This window comes from Carassius gibelio, chromosome B10 (genome assembly GCF_023724105.1).
Source record: "Carassius gibelio isolate Cgi1373 ecotype wild population from Czech Republic chromosome B10, carGib1.2-hapl.c, whole genome shotgun sequence".
Classification (NCBI taxonomy): domain Eukaryota; kingdom Metazoa; phylum Chordata; class Actinopteri; order Cypriniformes; family Cyprinidae; genus Carassius; species Carassius gibelio.
Genome location: NC_068405.1, coordinates 22,811,861 through 22,832,055, shown reverse-complemented (window position 1 = coordinate 22,832,055; position 20,195 = coordinate 22,811,861). Strand labels below are relative to the sequence as shown.

General features: G+C 36.9%; 1 protein-coding gene across 5 annotated transcripts in view; it reads right to left on the bottom strand.

The window, feature by feature from the left end:
- LOC127966884 (cAMP-specific 3',5'-cyclic phosphodiesterase 4D) overlaps window positions 1-20,195 on the bottom strand; it is a 222,559-nt gene that overhangs the window by 165,368 nt on the left and 36,996 nt on the right. For 3 of the 5 annotated variants that reach the window (XM_052568210.1, XM_052568212.1, XM_052568211.1), the window contains one exon: window positions 9,052-9,284. In XM_052568210.1, the coding sequence (XP_052424170.1) occupies window positions 9,052-9,284 (233 nt within the window). Of the gene's footprint in view, window positions 1-1,845; window positions 1,977-9,051; window positions 9,285-20,195 lie in introns of those variants that run through there. The other 2 variants (XM_052568215.1, XM_052568218.1) reach the window with 2 other exon arrangements.

Genomic DNA, 20,195 nt, shown 5'->3' with positions numbered 1-20,195 from the left:
TGAGGATGATAACTCAAGCTTATGAATCTGACCAACCCCCTAAATACAACAAACAGCCCCATCACAAGCCAATGAAAAACGAGCATTACGCTGGTTGAAGCTTAATTAGGCTGGGTTACCAAGTGCACTTTCTAATGCAAAAGTAATGGCCTTTTAACTCCTGAGCATAACTGGCTTTTTGACAGCAATTACCCTCCAGACAGAAAGTGTCTTTCACTAGTGGTTTAACATTAGACATATTTGACCAAATAGTACAAAATTGGTGACAAACAGTGTCAGCTGTCAAATCCCTGCTGCAGTGTCTTGTTCTGCTGTTCAAATAATTGCCTATATATCCATCCATCCCTGGATAAGACCAACAATGAGCTTTCTGGACTGCACTCAGGGAATGAAACCGAACACTGTCATTACTCCTTATAAGCAATATACTGGAAGATGAGGGCAGACCGCCCAGTAATGCCATAGGACAAAGCTTTCTCTGTATACAAGAGTAAAAACTGACCTCTGCATGACCCCCTAAAGTGTTCATCAAGATATATTGAAACAAACTCCAGAGGGAAAAAAAAAAAACATCTTGAGTTGGCAATACCGTCTAATCAGTGACAAAAGAAAAAATAAAGAAGATTGTACCAATGGCAACTGAGTAGACAATTAACACTTGCTATGCTGTTTTTCCTCACCCATGCATGAGAATGAGAGGATGTGGTTAGAGGTTTAGGAGAGAAAGACACTTTGGCACATTAATTATGCCTGTAAATGGAGAGATTTGTCCTCTTGAGGACAATTCAAGGTAGAACAACAACTATGATTTATGATCAGCAAGATAGAATGGTGCCTCACAAGCCAACTCTGAGACTGACATGAGGACTGGCATCAGTGCAATCTAAACTTGACTGCCAATAACTTTAAATATAATGTCAAATTATAATAATGCAATTATTTATAATTTTAATAATGCATATTGTTCTGTATTTTTTGTATAATAGTCTAATATTAATATTATTGTGACAAACAAATGAAACTATGACATAACAAATGGAACAAAACAAAAAACATTAATATGGGTATCAGTACTCAAAGATCTGCATATTTGATACATAAAAGAAAAAAACCGATTAAAACCCGAACAGCCATATGCTAGGAGTTGATAATGCATAAGCTAAACAAAATGGTTGCAACACAATTGCCACCAGCATTAGATAATTCTATATAAGCACAAGTGAATTTGCAAGCAATATCTAGATTGCATATAATTAACCAGATTATCAATATAAATGAGATAAAACTGCCATAATCCACATATAACCCCTATATACTCACAAATATATATATATATATATATATATTATATATATATATATATATATATATATATATATATATCGTAACGTTACGTTACCCAGGATCATTAAATAAAGACAGGACCTTTATAAACGATTACAGAAAAAAATATTTTAAAAAAGACGATCCTATATGGATGTCGTTTTTTATTAGAGATTAAATTTGTACCCTAATTATATAACGTTACGAATAATGAAACTAATATATATATATATATATATATATATATATATATATATATATATATATATATATATATATATATATATATATATATAAACAATCCCAGGCGCGAGGAGTCTCGTGCGTAACAAAGACACTCCACGCGCTTCAAGACACAGTTAGTTTCAACAAAGTCCATTGACTTTAAAGTTCATTCCAAGCTAAACAAGCCCAATTTCTTCCGGAGATGAACTGATCTAACGTTACACAAAGAAAGTGCACTTCGCAAAAGCCTCTTCACACACCCATCTACCCCTCAATGATGAAGAGGACAGATCTTACCGTCTAAATCCCTGAAAAGACGACGGCCACGACATCCGTGATTTCTTCAGACCCGGTCGGTGACCCGTATCCATCGCGTAGGTTCGGTCCATTTTTCCCGGTGTTTTCAGGTAAGCTATCGGTCGGAGTGTGTGTGAGAATATCCCGCTGTCTGCCCCTCTCGCTCTCTCTCTCTCTCTCTCTGTCTCTGTGTGAGAGTTTCTGCGCTAGAGACGGCGAGGCTGGGGTCTGCTGCCTCCGCAAACGATCAGGAGGAGCGCGCGCATCATCTCCACACACAGATGCTGCCGGCCACTTTCCCGCTCACCATGAGCGACCGTTATTTTAAACTGTCAAACTCACCGAGGAAAAGCGACCCAGCATAAGAAGCTTCTAATATTCAGCACGTCACAATTTCATCATAATTTCAAAAATGAAAATAAATAAATATATACTTGTGCTACTTACATTATAATTAACATAAAGAGAACAAACTGGCAGACAGAAAATGTCAGAGGATTATGTAGATGTATGGCAATACATGTTTTTTTAACTATAATTATTTTGTGTATTTGATATATCAGAATATGTTTTAAATGTAAAAAAATATATATATTTTTTTTTAAATACTGTACATTATTGTAGGCAGGGGCGCTGCACAAGATCCCGGGCCCTATGCATAGGCAGTCCTAATGGGTCCCCCACCCTTGTATGTTGTAAATATATATTCCAGACTTTTCAAGGGCCCTCTCTCCTTTGGGGCCCTGGTAATCAGTACAGGTTTTACCCCCTGTCCAACGCCCCTGATTGTAGGTCCTCTTTGCCCCGCCTCTCTCAATAAAGCATCACAGTCCCGCCCACAGCCCGAGTGAGCTCTGGTGCCGGAAGTAAATTTCCCATTCATTTCTCCCATTGACTTTCGGAAAAATCCGTATCTAAAGAGTTTTAGAGCATGTGTGATGATAACCAGCTACGGCTGAACTCATAAGCATATAACATATCATTTCGAGTGAAAAAATTAAGAGAAAATCCCAAAAAAGTCAAAGGTACAAGACTGTGTACATATTTTCATTTAGAGCGCAGGAACTACTCATCCCATAAACCACCGCGCCTCATTGAATTCGACTGGAGCCACAACCGCGAACGAGCCTTTTGAGCTACTTCCAAATCTGATCACGGCATGGATGATGGCCGCCTCCGCGAACTTTTTCCTCCAGTGAATTTTCTCATGGCAGCCATGGAGATCATGATTGCACTGATAAGTCTACCGTACAAAAACGCAACACAGGTTTTTATTTTATTTTATTTTTTTATTAATGATCTTCAGTTTTCGCGGGGTTTAACCAGATGGTTACACAAGCTCCACCAATCAGATGCATCACTGTGGGATTGTGGGATTGTTCAGGATTGTGGGTAATGAAGTACTTAGTCAAAAATATATCAAATTATATCAAAACAAGGTTAGTGCCCCATGATCCTTTTGCGTTTATATGAGCATATACTATCGCTTAGTACAGCCGTAGCTGGTTTTAAGTCTACCATGTATGGTTACGTTTTTATGGCTTATTTCCCAAATTTCAATGCAGAAATTGCATTGAATTTTTACTTCCGGCACCAGCTGTGGGCGGGACTGTGATGCTCTATTGCATCCTACAAAGTCCCTCCTGACAAGAGCAGTCTGCTCTGATTGGCCAACTGACCCAGTACATTGTGATTGGCCGAACACAGCAAGCACTCATCAGAAATGTAACGCCCCTTTCCATAATCGCGAGCTTTTCCTTTCAAAATAAATGTAAAGACAGTTAATAATGTCCTTAATTTTACCATCAGTTCAAGCCAAAAGCCTCATGTGTTTGCAGTACACAAACCACGGACAGTTAAGACAGCTGAGTTGACTCCACTGTGATGTGAGTGACCTTTTGTCTCTCTCTCCCTCTCTCTCTCTCTCTTACATACGCGCGCACACACAAACACACAGCATGCAAAACACCACATTTTAACAGTCAATAGCAAATACTTTAACAACAAAACATACTTACAGTAGCTGATTCAGAAACGCCAGATTGTCATAGCAAAGTCAGAATTACCTTCTCTCCTAGGTTCAGGAAACGGTCGTCCATAAAATGCGTTGCTGCTCCGTTGTAACTTGTAAGTAATCTTAAAATTCCTAAATGCATCTACTTTCAGAAGGCCAAATAAAGTGCTTTTGCCTACAAACACACACACCATATGTCTGACATAGCTGCTTCAATATTAACTGCGGAAAGGTTACTGAAACCACACCTTCTTCCTTTGCATTAACATTTTGGGCGGCAATACACAAATCTTCCCACATAGTGACGTAGACACATGGGGGTGTGTTTGAAAGAACCGTTTTAGTGGGGCGTGGCAGAGTTTTAACTTTGATAAAGAATATCTTGTTGGTTTTGAGACTTTAGTCTTTGCAACTTCAAGGATCTTATCTATGCACAATCAGCTGGGAAAACTCAAAAAAGAAAGGAAAACTTGAAATCGCATCATATGACCCCTTTAACAAACATTTTAGCATAAAATTGCAAGGAACACTTGTAATCAACTATTTAAGCCTTTTGATGGAGATTTGGGGAGCAGAATAAATTGGGTTTCCATTTATGTATGGTTTGTTATGATAAGACAATATTTGGCCTAGATACAACTATTTGAAAATCTGGAATCCGAGAGTGCAAAAAAAACTAAGTATTAAAGAAAATAGCCTTTAAAGTTGTCCAAATTAAGTCCTTAGAAACGCATATTACTAATCAAAAATTACGGTTTGATATATATATATGGTAGGAGATTTACAAAATATCTTCATGGAAAATGATCTTTACTTAACACATGATATTTTACTCTCTCTCACTTTCTAATAACTGGATTAGACTGCATTAATAACTGCATGAGCCTGCATATCAATGGCTCAAGCCTCGTTATTAGCTCTAAAATGACGTTTTGGTATTTGCAATGGAAGGTTTAGGATGATGTGTGCAAAAAAATATAGTTCAACACATTTCATGAAGGAAACATGTAAAATCTCTTGAAACAAATCATCTGAACAATGTCTTGATGTGTGGTTGTGACTCCTGGACGTTATAATAATTAGAGAAATAATAATTTTGTTTTTGTGACTAGCAATAGCACAAACAAAAAATCATGGCTCATGGTTTTTATACTAAACAAATATAATCTGTGGGTCTCATCCCAACCTAATATTTCAAAAGAAAATATCTCAAAACAGGAACTGAAAGCAGCTATTTTCACGCTACGATTAACTAACATTTTTCATCCACTTATTGGTGGGTGCTTCAAACCAAATTTTCCCATGCAAATTAAGTTTACTGTAGGCTGACTGAGTTGATAAGTTCCAAGATTGAACTGAATAATGGAAATAGGTCTTGTAGGGCAAATCAAAGGAGCAATTGGTTTAACGTTTGCTTGCGGTTTGTGCTCTGTGAGCTTGGAAAGACAAAACATTTTTGCAGGTATGAATCTGCATGCAGGAGTCAGACAAGTAAACCTTTCAGAAGAATAAAACAGGCTACATTAAATTTGATGCCACTGGGTACGGGAATGGTTGTCAATGATACTGATAATACAAATAAATGTTTTGTGGTAAATGTTATGCATCAAATCAGAAATTCATAAACTGACCTTCTTCCTTGAACTCACCACAGATGTGTCTCTGGATGTCACTTTTAAGAGTGGTGTAGACAGGTACAAATGTGTCAGAGTGATTGACTAGTCATCTAACCACCAACTAGTGAGTTAGTGAGGTCATTTGGTATGTGATCATGACCCCTAAACAACTATACATAGTTTACTCATTCAATTCCTGCACATCTCTAATACTGAACAGAACCATGTGAATAATCTGTAATTGAAGAACATGCTAATGCAGAGCCAGGGTTTACATCAAACGATGCAAAGAATTAAAACTGAGAAAAAATGTTTTATGCTTTACATGGAGCCTGACGCATGAGCTATTTATTACATGCCAAAGCATGCACAAACTTCTAAACGAATCCCAGATGTATTCACATATCAAGGGGCAGAACATGACTCACTAGACACAGAAAAATTGTATTCCGGTCCACGGCTGATTCAGGCTGCTGATATTGCCACTCCAGCACAGCAAGGCTTCGGAAAGAGACAAATTCCTATTTTCATATGACTGTGAAACTATGAACATCTTCTGACTTTGAATATACCAAGCTGTATCTAGAAAAAAAAATCTGCTGAGGTCAGCCTCAATGGCAGGTGTTAATATAATGTACTTCAGACTTAAAAGAACACAGTTCAGCAGTATCAGTGCTAAAGCTGATTTAAAGAGTCATAGTGTCACTAACAGGGTGGCCAACGAGCCAGTCAAATCGACCCAATCAGCAGCAGAGCCGGCAAAATGTGTTAGCATGTTGACGAAATTCAGTGAGAGTTAGTAGCACACACTGAATGAATTATAAATAAACCAGGCCTGGGGCCAAACTGGACAATACATCCAGGAAATTTCTTTAGAAAGCAGTAAAGATCTCCACAGTTTGTATAGATCAGACAATCTGTAATGCAATCGCAGGAAAGTGCGTCAGGTACTCTATTAATTTCACTTTACAGGGCAAATGACTAACGATTTATATGACTTGCGATCATTGTGACATTTAAACTGGATGTCTGTGATTCAGAACCTGACAGGAAATTACTTTCTCGTTCCCAACGTGAAGGGGTCTAACAGTGTTTTCTCTGTGGGCAACATAAGAGAAGACCTTTTTCGAGAAAAATAATTCTGTCCTTGGTTCTTAGCAGCACTTCCATCTTTTCATCTAACCTTGTAAACTATTAGACGTTAATGAAAGGAGATTGTACCTAGTCAATAAGGTTTGATTGAATCCTGGCACTCTAAAACACTACAGCAGTACACGTCTAGTTTGGCCTAAATATAAAATGTAGCTCCAAGATGACGCAGCTTTTCAATGAATAGCCACAGAGGAAATTGATTGTGAATGGCGGGGTGCCACTGATTTCTGTGTTATAGAATAAGGCTGTATTTGACACATGCATGTATTCATGTTGCCGGCTCATGTGGAACGTCAGCTGTTTGTTAAACCTTATTAAAAAACATGCCAAATCTTTAAAATGCAAGAACTTGCACTTCAATCATGAAGTCAACACAGCTGATGAAATATTCATGATGCTATATTGGCCCTGATAAAACTCTGTACAGTAGTAGTTCATGTGAGACTTCACAGTCTTAACATCTAAACCATAAACAACCTCGTCTAAAAATGCCAGGAGTCACAGCTGAAATGCAACCCTACATAATATTTTCAGGAATAATGGTTGAAATAAAAACAACTGCATCAATAAAAATACAGTTCCTAAATAATATTTAACGGATTACTGATTGTCATATTTCAAAAGAAAATCTAATTAATAAAAGAGACTAATTTCCACTGAACAAAACTGAAATGCATGGCTTTTCAATACCTCATCTGTTTATAAATTTGAAGTCGAATTAAGGGAAGTTGACTTTTTTACAAACAAACAAGTAGCTACTAAGCCCATAGTGTAAACTTTACATCCCGGTTTAAGACTATAAAAACACCAATGCGACCTCATCCTGAATATTGGGAGAGGGCTTTTTTTTGCCTGTAAGCAACCACCCACAACACCCACAAAGTTCTGCACAGGCAAGCTGCACTCATGTTGTCTTCAGTAAATGTGAAAATCAAGTGTGAAATAGTATCACCTAAAAGTGAAGACTACAAAATTTTAGATGCAAGAAGTTCACAGATAAATGACATTGAATATTGCTGTGGATACCTAATAAGAAACCGATCTTAAGTCACAAATTCTCTTTCATCCATCGGCTTGAGGCCCTGGAGAGACACCCTTCAGCTCTGCCTCTTTAAAGAGTCCATCAAAGAAGGAACAGGCTGCATGGATGATAAGTGACAAAAACAGCAACAGGGTTACACTGGACAAAATGTCAAAGTGTGTTCTAATCTAGCCCTCCCACCAAAGAACTTCTCACTCTAAACAGGATTTGAGGAGTTGGTAGTGAAGCCAATATTTGTCAAAGCCAAGCAGTCGATTTTATCGCCATGCCCACTTCATTCTTACATTTCTATCACTGGCAATGATGAAACACCACTGCTGAGAAATATCCAAGTGTTTGTATGAAGACTCCCACAATGTGTTCTTCACAAATGACCATGTGGGTTGAAAAAAAAACTTGGTGCACTAGAGATGAAACGATTTACAACCAATTATTTTTATGTTATGACAGATTTTTGACCTGGCACAGAAAAATTATAGTGGATACAAGTGCTTATATTTTTCCATTTAATGATCACATTAACAACATGAAATGCCACAACAAGGGCATATTTATCTGTTTAGGGAAGTCAATTATAAGGAATTATAAGGAAGCATATAAGAATTCATCATAATTTAGTGGCAATTTAGATTGCTGACAGTTTATTTTGCATGCGTTTTGTGCACTGTTGAAGAAAGTTAATAGGTTATACTTTATTTTCATGGTCACCTTCAGAAATTCAGTTGACTATGAGTACGTTTGCAACTACAACTACCTCTCATTGGAGTATTAGTAGACTGTTAGATTAGGTTCAATAAGTTACAAAGAAAAAAAAAAATGTCCACACACTGAAATTACAGCTCCAAAGCAAACATTTCAGTCTGCAGACATTATTTTTTCTGTTAATTATTTGTTATTTTTTTACCTTGCACCTGAACCTAATTAGACTCATTTGGATGTGCACAACTTTAGGAGAATATGTAATCAGTAGAGCGTCTTTAGGGGATCATCAAAATAAAGTATTAGCAGATATTAAGCATGCAGTCTACAAACACCCTAATGACTAGCTGACATGTACTTGCAAAGTCACTTATAGTCAACACCAACATCTGAAGTGTTACTGAATAATACTGTACTTATTTAGTCATGTTTATGAGGCAACAAGCATGTGCAACAAGAATATTGTTCATCATCAAATGTGGCAGCATGTGCATCCTTTATTCTTTAAACTTATCTTTGACAGTAAGCGACAAAGAAAGGAAATCTAAAAATATATTTTAAGGCATGTCAGGAAATAAATGCATCATCCAAACCCATTCGCATCTCACTTACATCTTGAAAACAGCACAATAAGATGGACTGTCCTAATTTTACGCATCCACACAAAAGGCTGTTTTGCTCACCTGCCGGCGTCAGCAGATGTGATGGCGATGAGCGGGGGGGTGCGCAGCGCCAGAGTGGTCGGACGGGCGATTGGCTCAGTCTCTTTGCTGTTCCAGTCATGTTGCTCAGCTTGCCGGAAGATCAACGGGGGCAGCTGCAGGTTCCGACTGGAACGTCTTCGTACTTGTAAGAGCTCCACACCTGAAGCGGCTCCTTCCTCTGCCTCTAGGTACTCTGGGGACCCATCGCACACCTGGCACAACACAAACACAAACTTACCATTTACTAGCGCTCTCCCTTTCACAGAGCCATGTGAAATAGACAATGCACAGGCTGGGCAGATGGTGTGGAGTACACTCCCTTACAGAAACATTTCTAGTTTATGATATTTTGAGTTGCATTCATATAAAAGCAAAGAAAACACACACACTTCCTAGATCAGCCGGTTGTCAGCCAAAATCAAATGAAGCAAGATACATTCCAACAATCAGTTTGCCTCATGTGTTGTTTTTTATATTATTTCAGTTCCTACTCATGAAAATGTCTTAGAATTAGTGCAGCACAATTCATCTACTTTCTAATAATTATAATTACAATTATGGATGTCACAAATGTGCTCTGTGGAAAGATTTGATCAAATCTTAATATTGCATTTTTTTTTTTTTTGTGATCAACATCAAAAGGAAAGAATTCAAACATATAATAAACAAAACCAAATGCACATTTCCCCTCAAATTTAAAAGAATGTGTCTGAATTTATTACTCTCAGCTGTGATACTTATTACTGTAATATAGCAGGTTTTACTATTTAACTAACCATTTAACTAACAAAAAAAAGAACAATGCTGTAGAAATGCTTTACCAATTATTATAAATATTATGGTCCTAAAATAGGCTTCATTTTCACCAAGCAAAGTCTGATTTCGTGGTGAAAAATGGCCTGGATTTGTTCTAGACAGGCTTCATGAGATTCATCCTAGTATTAATAGATTTGTAGAAAATTAGTTAGTGGTTATAACAGAGGCATGACCCCAAGATGAATTCCTAAATTAAGTTAATTAATTTCTTTAAAGAGTATGTCAAACCTCTTGGTACTCTTGGGGCTATGAATCAGTCTAAATTTAATCAGCGCAGAAAGAGACCTTTTTTCTGAAAAGATTTGGCAAAATATTTTTTTTCTCAGTGAAAAAAAGCACGGTAAAATGTGCAACAAATACAATTATAAAGTTATATATCTTGTCATATTTTTATAATGCACTTACTGCCTTCATTAGAATGCCGCATTTAATAATAAACTGAATAGAGACTTAGTTTCTAAACAGCCTCTCATGGTGTCCAAAAATAAGCAAAGCAAGCAGAAAATTGTCCAAAAAGCTTGTTTTCTGTGCATACAGTTATTAATTATTAAGCTGTCAAATGTTGTGTCATGCATCATTGTTTATGGGACATTTAACCAACACAAATTCTCAGAAATAAATCAAAGATTTGGCTCTCTTTAACAGCGATCTGTTAATAAAGATGGCCATGAAGACAGCGAGAAAAGTACAAAAAAAATACAATATATCCAATACAATACAGTTAATTCCCCTGGTACACTCTATGAAGCCCACAAACAGCCCTAGAGAACCACCTAATAGGCTGTGTTTACATTACTTGTGCTTTTTCCAGTGAAGGGAAACATTATGTGTGCAGTATCCATTAATGGTGCACATCCCATAGGGACTGTTGAAATGTGATGCAATGAGATGGAAAGACTGCTGTCAGAAGAAGGTAATGAAGCCTCTGTGTTTTGCATTTCCCAAGCTACTACTTTATTAGCATAAGTAGTCCGTAAGTATAAACACAAAACTTAAAAAAGAGAGGTTTCCGTGAAAAAGAGACTGCGTCATTCATTTGCATTTTGCATGGTTTCATTTGCCCACAAAAGTGTGTTGCTATAACTTCATATTTCAAGTCCTCGCTCTCTCTATTAACTGGACCAATAACTTGATGCAATCATCCTGACTGCACGTAAAGCAAAAGTATCAAAACGGCTATCAAATTAAAGCTCACCTCTATTTTCCCTTTTTGCAATAAGTCCCTAATGCACAATTCATTATTATATGAGTAGTTTGACTCATCCACTGAAGCCTGTGGGCACGTTGAAAGCCGCGGCCCCAGCACAAAGCATCAAGGGCTTCATTTATAGTCTGAGAAACATCTCACACGGAAGGCACATAAAATGTATCCATGTGACTAACAAGGGGACGGAATTAGTAAAAGAAACCCAGTTGGTTGGCTGTCTGGAGACAGACGGCACAATATCATGGAAATTGCAGAAACACAATAAGATGATGTGCAGCGTTATTATAGAGTCAAAGTCATGTCTGGAGGGGCGGGTGGGAGACAGGGGGTTTAAAATAGTCTTTCAAAGCGGCTGTGGTGATGCAGATCACAGCGATGGTTTGAATGGCACAGCACGCAGCGGAACAAAAGGAGTGAACTCTCCACCTGTGGCTCACGGTAGAATGAGGCACTTTGTTCAGCGAGAAAACACAGAAAGGGGGATGTGAGGCTAATTTCAACTATTTGCCCAATGTATTCTGGGAAGAAGCAGCAGGCAGAGGTTATCGGTTGGGCGTGGGCTTGAACGGTTTGAACATCTTGCTCTGGACAATGGAGCATGAGTCATTCTTGAGAGCTACTAAAAGCTAGATTGACTGAAAGGCCTAAAAACAACCAGAACTGATCAATAGATGTTTATAACATTAATATAAACCATGCCATTGAACTATTTTGCATGGTGGAATAAAATTTTAAATGAAAATGTAATTTTGAAATTACTAACATTAATAAGACAAATTCATCAGTCACATGCGATTTATTGTGTAGCCCTACAAAAAAAGAATAATTTTGTTGGCACTGATGAACCTGTGGTGGTTTCTGCAGTGGGGAAGAAACGTAAGCTATTAAAGGTCTATTTGAAGCTATTTGAAGCTTTGATTGTGTTTACAGTGTGAAATATAACATGTGTTCATGTTTTCCATGTAAAAAAAAAAAACTGTATTTTTCACACAATTCACCTATCTGTATACCGCTGTTTTCACTGTCATAAAAACTGTAGCCATTAATCTCCAAGTACAGCGTCCCTGGGAAGGCCAAACAAAGGTGATTGGACACCAAGATGAAAATAACAGCGCTTCAATGACATGGCCACAAACACAAACGCAGCTCTTCCTTCCCCCTTTGTGTGAATTCATGTGGGGGGAGGTTAGTCAAAAAACTGTTTTAGTGAGCTCATTACTGCAGGAACTAGAGGGATGTAGTCCAAACGGGTCGTTTTTTGTAGGCCAATTCTGTTCATTCAAATATCTCGCTTGGCATTGAACTTTGAGCTTTAGAATTTTACAGATATTATTTATACTCTAACAACAACATTACGCACTAACTAAAGTTTAAAACATGGGATCACGAAGAAGGGGTAATAGTATTTGATATATGAAAATCTTTTCAAAATATATGCTGTATTTGTATGCTTTTTTTTTACTTTATATTCATCAAAGAATCTTGAAAAATTAAACTATGCAAATGTTTTCAACATTAATCGTCTGAAATGTTTCTTTAGCAGCATATAATGATTTCTGAAGGATCATGTGACACTGAAGATTGGAGTAATGATGTTGAAAATTCAGCTTTAGATCAAAGGAATAAATTACATTTCACAACATATTCACATAGAAAATTGATACTTTAAATTGTAATAATATTTCACGACATAACTGTTTTTACTGTATTTTTGTAGCAAATAGATACAGCCTTGTTGAGACTTCTTTCTTACTCCCTAAACTTTTGAATAGGAGTGAACCGTATACATAGTTTGAGTTCGACTCCTAACCCTAAGGTTGTGGGTTCGAGTCTCGGGCCGGCAATACCACGACTGAGGTGCCCTTGAACAAGGCACTGATCCCAACTGTTCCCTGGGCGCCGCAGCATAAATGGCTGCCCACTGCTTCAGGTGTGTGTTCATGGTGTGTGTGTGCACTTTGGATGGATTAAATGCAGAGCACAAATTCTGAGTATGGGTCACCATACTTGGCTGTATGTCACATTACTTTTACTTTCAATAAATATTAGGTCATATCCAGAGTATGATGGGATGCAACCAAATGTTTTTTCCTGCATGAAATGATGCATATACTAACTGGCCCTGATGGTAAATTAATCACAGGTGTACCATTGCTCTCTGCAAATGATAAGGCTCCTGAATTGACTTGCAGTAGGAGAACACGGCCACCTCCATCTCTGGAGGATGAGCTAAAATATTCATGTCGTTGCACAGTAGCTACTTTCGTTTAGTCATTGACCGAATATTAAAAGAGCCAGTAGTCAATTCACTCAGAGAGACTGAGATGGTTCTCTTTACTCCAAACGGCCTTGACTCACTCAATAGGACTGCAAGGCAGATGTTGTTTCGTGCAAATATTACAACTAATTGTGTGTGTGTGTGTGTGTGTGTGTGTGTTTACACAATGTATGCCATCAGCCTGCTCGTCCTTCACAGAGCAGACAAACACAGCCCTATCCCTCAGTGTTATTTATGCCTAGCTGGATGGCCTGACAGTGTTTCAGAAAGTGAAAAAAATCAGCATACATCCATCCAGTGTGTGAAGTTTTACAGGGTTCAGGGAATAAATCGGCTGTTTCATCACTCATCCATCAGTCAAGGTATCCCTGGAGTTACAGGAGCCTGTGTACAACGGGAGAGATCAAATCAGCGTAGTACCGTTCTTCGCCATTCAAAGGCTATTCCTGTTAATAACTGAGAAAACCATTTATCAGATTAATCTTGTAGATCAGACGGTATGAGTTATCTTTTGGCTTTTTTAAACTCCTAACCTTCTCTTAGATGCCTTGATTGACTCTCGTGAGATGAATTGCTTAATTTTCTTGAAAAAATTTTCATTACTTTTAAAATCCACATGAAATAATGTTTACAACGTTTTTCCTTTTGTAATATTCCATAAAAACGGGACATAAAGTGGAAAAAAAGCATGATTTTATCCACTGGAAGATAGAAACATTTTTGAAAAAAAAAATAGGTACAGTAAAAAGTTTCACTGAAATAACTGCTAGTAACACTTGGAAGTAAACATACAATTACGAAGTAGAAAGAATTAAAGAGTTTTTTTTTTTTACAACTTAGAATTTTTTTTTAAGTATATAAGCAGCAATTAAAAAAGTGATGCTCTGGTGAAATTAAATTTACAAGAACAGACAAATATTCGTAGGAATTACCAATAAATTATGCACAGTGAAACCAGGAATATGTATTGAAAAAGCAGAAATTCATGTTGACTTTCAATGCTTCACCAGATAATACAATTATTATTTGACTGATGCTGGGTACATTTTATTCGAGGATCATTGATCAAAGTATCTATTTTCCCTTGGGAATTGCATTCTTGAATGCACATCCATGATGTAGGCCTTAAAAGCCACGAGAGGTGGCACAGGGGTCCTTAACTGAGGAGGAAAGCGACTTGTAAACGCAACCATGTGATGCGGTTCGATATCTAAATGAGAGGCTGAGTCGGAGAACATTGTCTGACAAAAGACAAACAACCTTGAGTTCTCCCTCTCTTCAGCTGCAGTGATCATTCTCCATGCCACTTCTGCAACCTATGAATTCCCGCTTGAATCACAAATAAGGAGGAAGCTCTGATGTCGTATGTGTAGTTTATCTTGAACCAATTAGAATCGCAGGGTGACTGAACTTCCACACAAATGAAGAATGCTAATCGGTGCATCGCGATGAGTTTGATAATCGTGTTCTGACGTTGCTTACTCATGCTTCAAAATGCACACGTTATGATGTTAACGTGGAATCCAATTATGCAAATGCATTGCACTGCCGGCTTCGTGTGACCATTAGGATATTTTATCATTCAGCACATCCTCTTGACAGAGACTAAAACTTTCTGGCCAAAGAGTTTTTTTTTATCTCCGAGCAGTGAAAATGATAAATGGATTTGCCAGTACTGGTTTAAACATGAAATGTGAAACGATACAATAATGGCTTAGCAATTATAGTCTGCATCAGTGGAGATGATGTGAAATACTGAGATTTTATTCTTTTATCAAGGAATTGTGACCTTCTAAATACACACACTTATATAAACAAAGGCAGCTTATGAAGCAAAAAGAGAGATATTCAATGAAAGAAGTCATAAACTAGCTTGTATCTGTATTAACTTAGATTATAAATATTACCGTAATTATTACAGGGAATATTTGCATGGTAAGAAAAAAGATTTGATACTAGAGTGCTGTGAATGGTTAATATATGGTTGCTAAGATGATCAACAAAACACATGATGATTTGTAGGGGTGCAATGATACATAATGAACAACATGATAATACAGTGTGTGTGTGTGAGAGTGTGTGTGTGTGTTGTTGTCTTGTTTTTGTGTCATATCAGGACACAACTCTGTATAATGACATGGGTATGACACAGGTATTACAAGGAGAGGGTGACTTATGAGGACATAACCCAAATCCCCATTTTCAAAACGCTTATAAATCATACAGAATGGGTTTTTTTGAGAAAGTAAAAATGCACATAGTTTCCTGTGAGGGTTAGGGTTAGGTGTAGGGTTGGTGTAGGACCATAGAATATACAGTTTCTACAGTATAAAAACCATTACACCTATAGGATGAACACACTTTTCACAAAAACAAACGTGTGTGTGTGTGTGTGTGAGCATGTTTTTCCACGTTTAGTTTTTAACGTTTTTCCTATATATATATATATATATATATATATATATATATATATATATATATATATATATATATATATAACAAATAAAATTAAAATTATTTTTTAAATCAATTTTAAATTAATTATTATTTAATAATAATAATAATAATAATAATAATAATAATTATTATTATTATTATTATTATTATTATTATTATTATTATTATTGTTATTATTATTATTATTAAATTGCAATTAGATGTGCCTCTCCAAATTGTTCTGCCTGTTTTCGGTTTATGAAATAATGCTCAAAGTTTTATGATTTGTGAGAAATTGCTGATTTTTTATGCACCTTTATTTTGCACACAATGTCCTAAAGAGAAACCTCACAAATGAAACGATTATTATGATTATTATTTGACTAAGCTGTTATCAAATATTTGTTTGCTTTAACACTTTGACATTTCTTTTTATGTATAAACATTTTTCAACATCTGTAGTACCTCATTTTGTTGTACAACCTAATGAGGATACTAGATCTGAAATTTTATAGATATTTTGATTGCTGTCATTGCTTGTCATGCTTAACAAGCCATTAAAACAAAGCCATCAGATGACTGATGATCCCTTGTGACTTGATTTATTTTCTATATTCTATAAAGTCAGCGTGAAAATGACATTGTGAGCGCATTTTCTTCCCTATGTGACATAGTGTTTCCGAGTAAAATGGCTTCTCGGAAAAAAAATGTAAGGCAGGATTTAATTATGCACAGATAATTTATAATAAGCACAGCCATATTCCATAAGAAAAAGTACTGTTCATTTTTATTTCATGAAGGCTATAAGAAACTTTTTTTTTTTGTTTTTTTGTTGTGCACGTCAAAACGGAGAAATAAGACTTGTAATTTTCAAAGAATTCAATTAAATGTTCATCTTATATTTTGGTTGCTTTTGTGAGTTAATAAAAAAGTGACTGGTTGTATAAAAAAAGCACATATCACAATCAGTATACCGATCACAACCCCCTAAATCTACTTAAATTGCAATCACATAGCAGCATGTTTTGAGGTATGGGTAAATGCTATATCACTGGAAATAAACGTCAGATCGTATTGTGCCGAAACGTTCGATTTACACATCTAATGATCTTAGGAATCATTCATGTCTAGAGCACAAACGCTGCAAGATGAGCTACACACTGAAGTTAAACAGTGCCACGGGTTTGTTCTGCACCCATTTCCTCCATCATTCTCTACAAATATCTTCTAATGGCCTTTTCTGGCCATTTAAGACCCATTAAGTCTCCAGCACCCGTTTCTAAAATGGTATAATTGCTGCTCCCAAATGAGCTTGCGATACTTTTTCTTACACATTTCCAACGAACAACCTGAAGACCTTGTTGTCAGACAGAAAGCGCACTCGATTTTTTTTTTCCATTAGCTCAGGATTGGCTCCAAAACTCAGTGAATTACAGTCACAAGCATCACTCTCGATACATAACGCCATATGTCCCAGGATGCACGGCTGTAATCCCAGTCAAACCCTCTGAGAATTGACTAGGAAAAGTGCCGTCAGCAGGCTGTTGGTTCTGTGTCTGAAGCAATAACTTTGTCTAAGCCCTCACAGTTGAGTTATATTTTTAGACATGTAAGGTGACAAAAGAAAGCAGCCCGACAGACTCAGAGTAACTGTAAGCTGGAATAAGAGATACTGCTCCAACCTACAGCGATTCTGTGAAGTCACATTAACATTTTAATTGCATAAAGTCTCTGTAACAGAGCTGAGTGATCGCAAGCTATTCTGATAAAACAACAAACATTCCCTCTTGTCAATATTACTCTGCAACTCTGCCATGCTTGCAATGAAAGCTTAAGCAATCCCCAATCATTAAAAAATACTCTAATACTGCTGTAAGACTCTTTGGGGCCTAATGGCTTACAAACTCCATACTAATGTAAAATTCATGAGTACTTTTCAAACCTCAGCATCTGCTACAACCCTTGAGAGTAGAAGTGTTTTAAAGGGTCATATCTTGAATTAAAAAAAAACTCTTTTAAAATATACGAGTTTAATATGTTGTGTAGACACCGCACACTTTTGTCAGACGGTTTATGAAAAACCAAAAAAAGTCTGTAATCTACAGACCATTTAAAGCACTGAAACGAATAGAACCGCAGTGGGCAATGGGACACGTGTGTGAACCATGAGAGAGATTAGCTGAAGCTCTCAGGCTTGAGTGAATCTTTTACACGTCTCAGTTGAGCATGACGCCAGAATCCACAACATCAGAACACATGGTCACCTCTGCTGCCCTTCCAAGGTCATGACTCATGATTCTGCAGAGAAAGTCTATTGCTCTTGAATCGCTCAGGGGATTTTGAGGCTTTCACTGATTTTTTAGTGGTGCTGACTAATGGAACTGTCATTACTATTGCTCATACATGCAGGTATTAGTGATTTCCATTGAATTCATGCATTTTAACAGACGATTTAAACAATAATTATTACATTTGTGAAAGTTGTCCCACAACATTGTACTACAAATGAGTGTTCTGACTTTAAAATATTCGGAAACTTAAAGCTTAAAATACTATATAAAAATTAAAAAATATATATAAATATTAAACAATAAAAACTTTTTATTTGTATTATTTTAATAATTTTATACAGCCCTACTCCTAAAATTACTAAATCTAGCTATAATTTCACTGGTGTGGATCCTAATATTGTTATCTATATAGTTATCATTTATATGTTTGCGAACAGGGCTTTATACTGTTTGCGGGGCCAGAACACCCTAGCAACCCTACCATTCCCTAACAACCATCCACAAGACCCAAGCATCATGGTGGCAAATTAAAAATCAGATTTTCTTATTTTATCTGTCTTAGATGCTTTTCATAAAAGTATGGAATGCCACAGAAAAAGAACATAGTGACACAAATAAAGACTTTAGACATAAGAGCACAGAGCTCGAAAATTGATGTTCATTCCAAACATTGAGGGCAATGAGTAGAACAGGGTAACAACAATCACCGTACTCACATAAATGATTAATTCAGGGTCACCTCAGGCTAAGGAGCAAAATGCTTTCAGAAAGAATAAGCAATCAAACAAGGCTGAATAATCAAGGCAAAATTGCTGCAGTGTTTCAGGAGGGAACTTCAGATAAACAGCCTGCTTACAGTGAACGAGCATACGAGAGCGGCAGAAAGATGGAATGAGGGAAGGAAGAGCGATGTACACGCTTATCGCTGAGGGCGCAAGGGTTGTGTGTGTGTTGCTGAGGGCTTTATGAGGTGTGTGGCTGATGTACGTGGGATAAATGTAGCGCCTATTCAATTCAGATGTTCTAGCCAGCGTGATGTACAAAAGATTTAAGGATTCGCTTGTCACCGAGAGCAACAATTGAAGATGAGGAATGACTTGCAAGATGAAAATGTCATTTCAGGTCACACGGCTGCGGAATAAAAAAAAAAACAAAAAGCTAACAAAAAAAACTTGCTCTAGACTGACTGAAATGGGCAAAAATGACAAAGCAAAAAGAGATTTGCACAAGATTTACACAAGATTCTATTTATGATGATAAATATAAAATAATAGTCTCAAATCAGACTGGATGATACATAGTAAAAACAATCATGTGCATTTGTTATTTTATATGAAAGGAATGATTCCCCCAAAAATGAAAATTAGCTGAAAATGTACTCACCCTCAGGCCATCCAAGATGTAGATGAGTTTGTTTCTTAATGGGAACAGATTAGGAGAAATTTAGCATTACATCACTTGCTCAACAATGGATCATCTATCATCTGGATCATAGATCATCTGGATATTTTAGCCAGAAGCAACGTTAAAAATGTCTTAATAATTGATTTATTTACATTCAGGTTTTCATCTCACAAAATCAATCAATCAATCAATCACCTTTATTTATATAGTGCTTTAAACAAAATACATTGCGCCAAAGCACTGAACAACATTCATTTGGAAAACAGTGTCTCAATAATGCAAAATGATAGTTAAAGGCAGTTCATCATTGAATTCATTGATGTCATCTCTGTTCAGTTGAAATAGTGTCTGTTTTAATTTGCAATCAAGTCAACGATATCGCTGTAGATGAAGTGACCCCAACTAAGCAAGCCAGAGGCGACAGCGGCAAGGAACCGAAACTCCATCGGTGACAGAATGGAGAAAAAAACCTTGGGAGAAACCAGGCTCAGTTGGGGGGCCAGTTCTCCTCTGACCAGACGAAAACCAGTAGTTCAATTCCAGGCTGCAGCAAAGTCAGATTGTGCAGAAGAATCATCTGTTTCCTGTGGTCTTGTCCTGGTGCTCCTCTGAGACAAGGTCTTTACAGGGGATCTGTATCTGGGGCTCTAGTTGTCCTGGTCTCCGCTGTCTTTCAGGGCAGTAGAGGTCC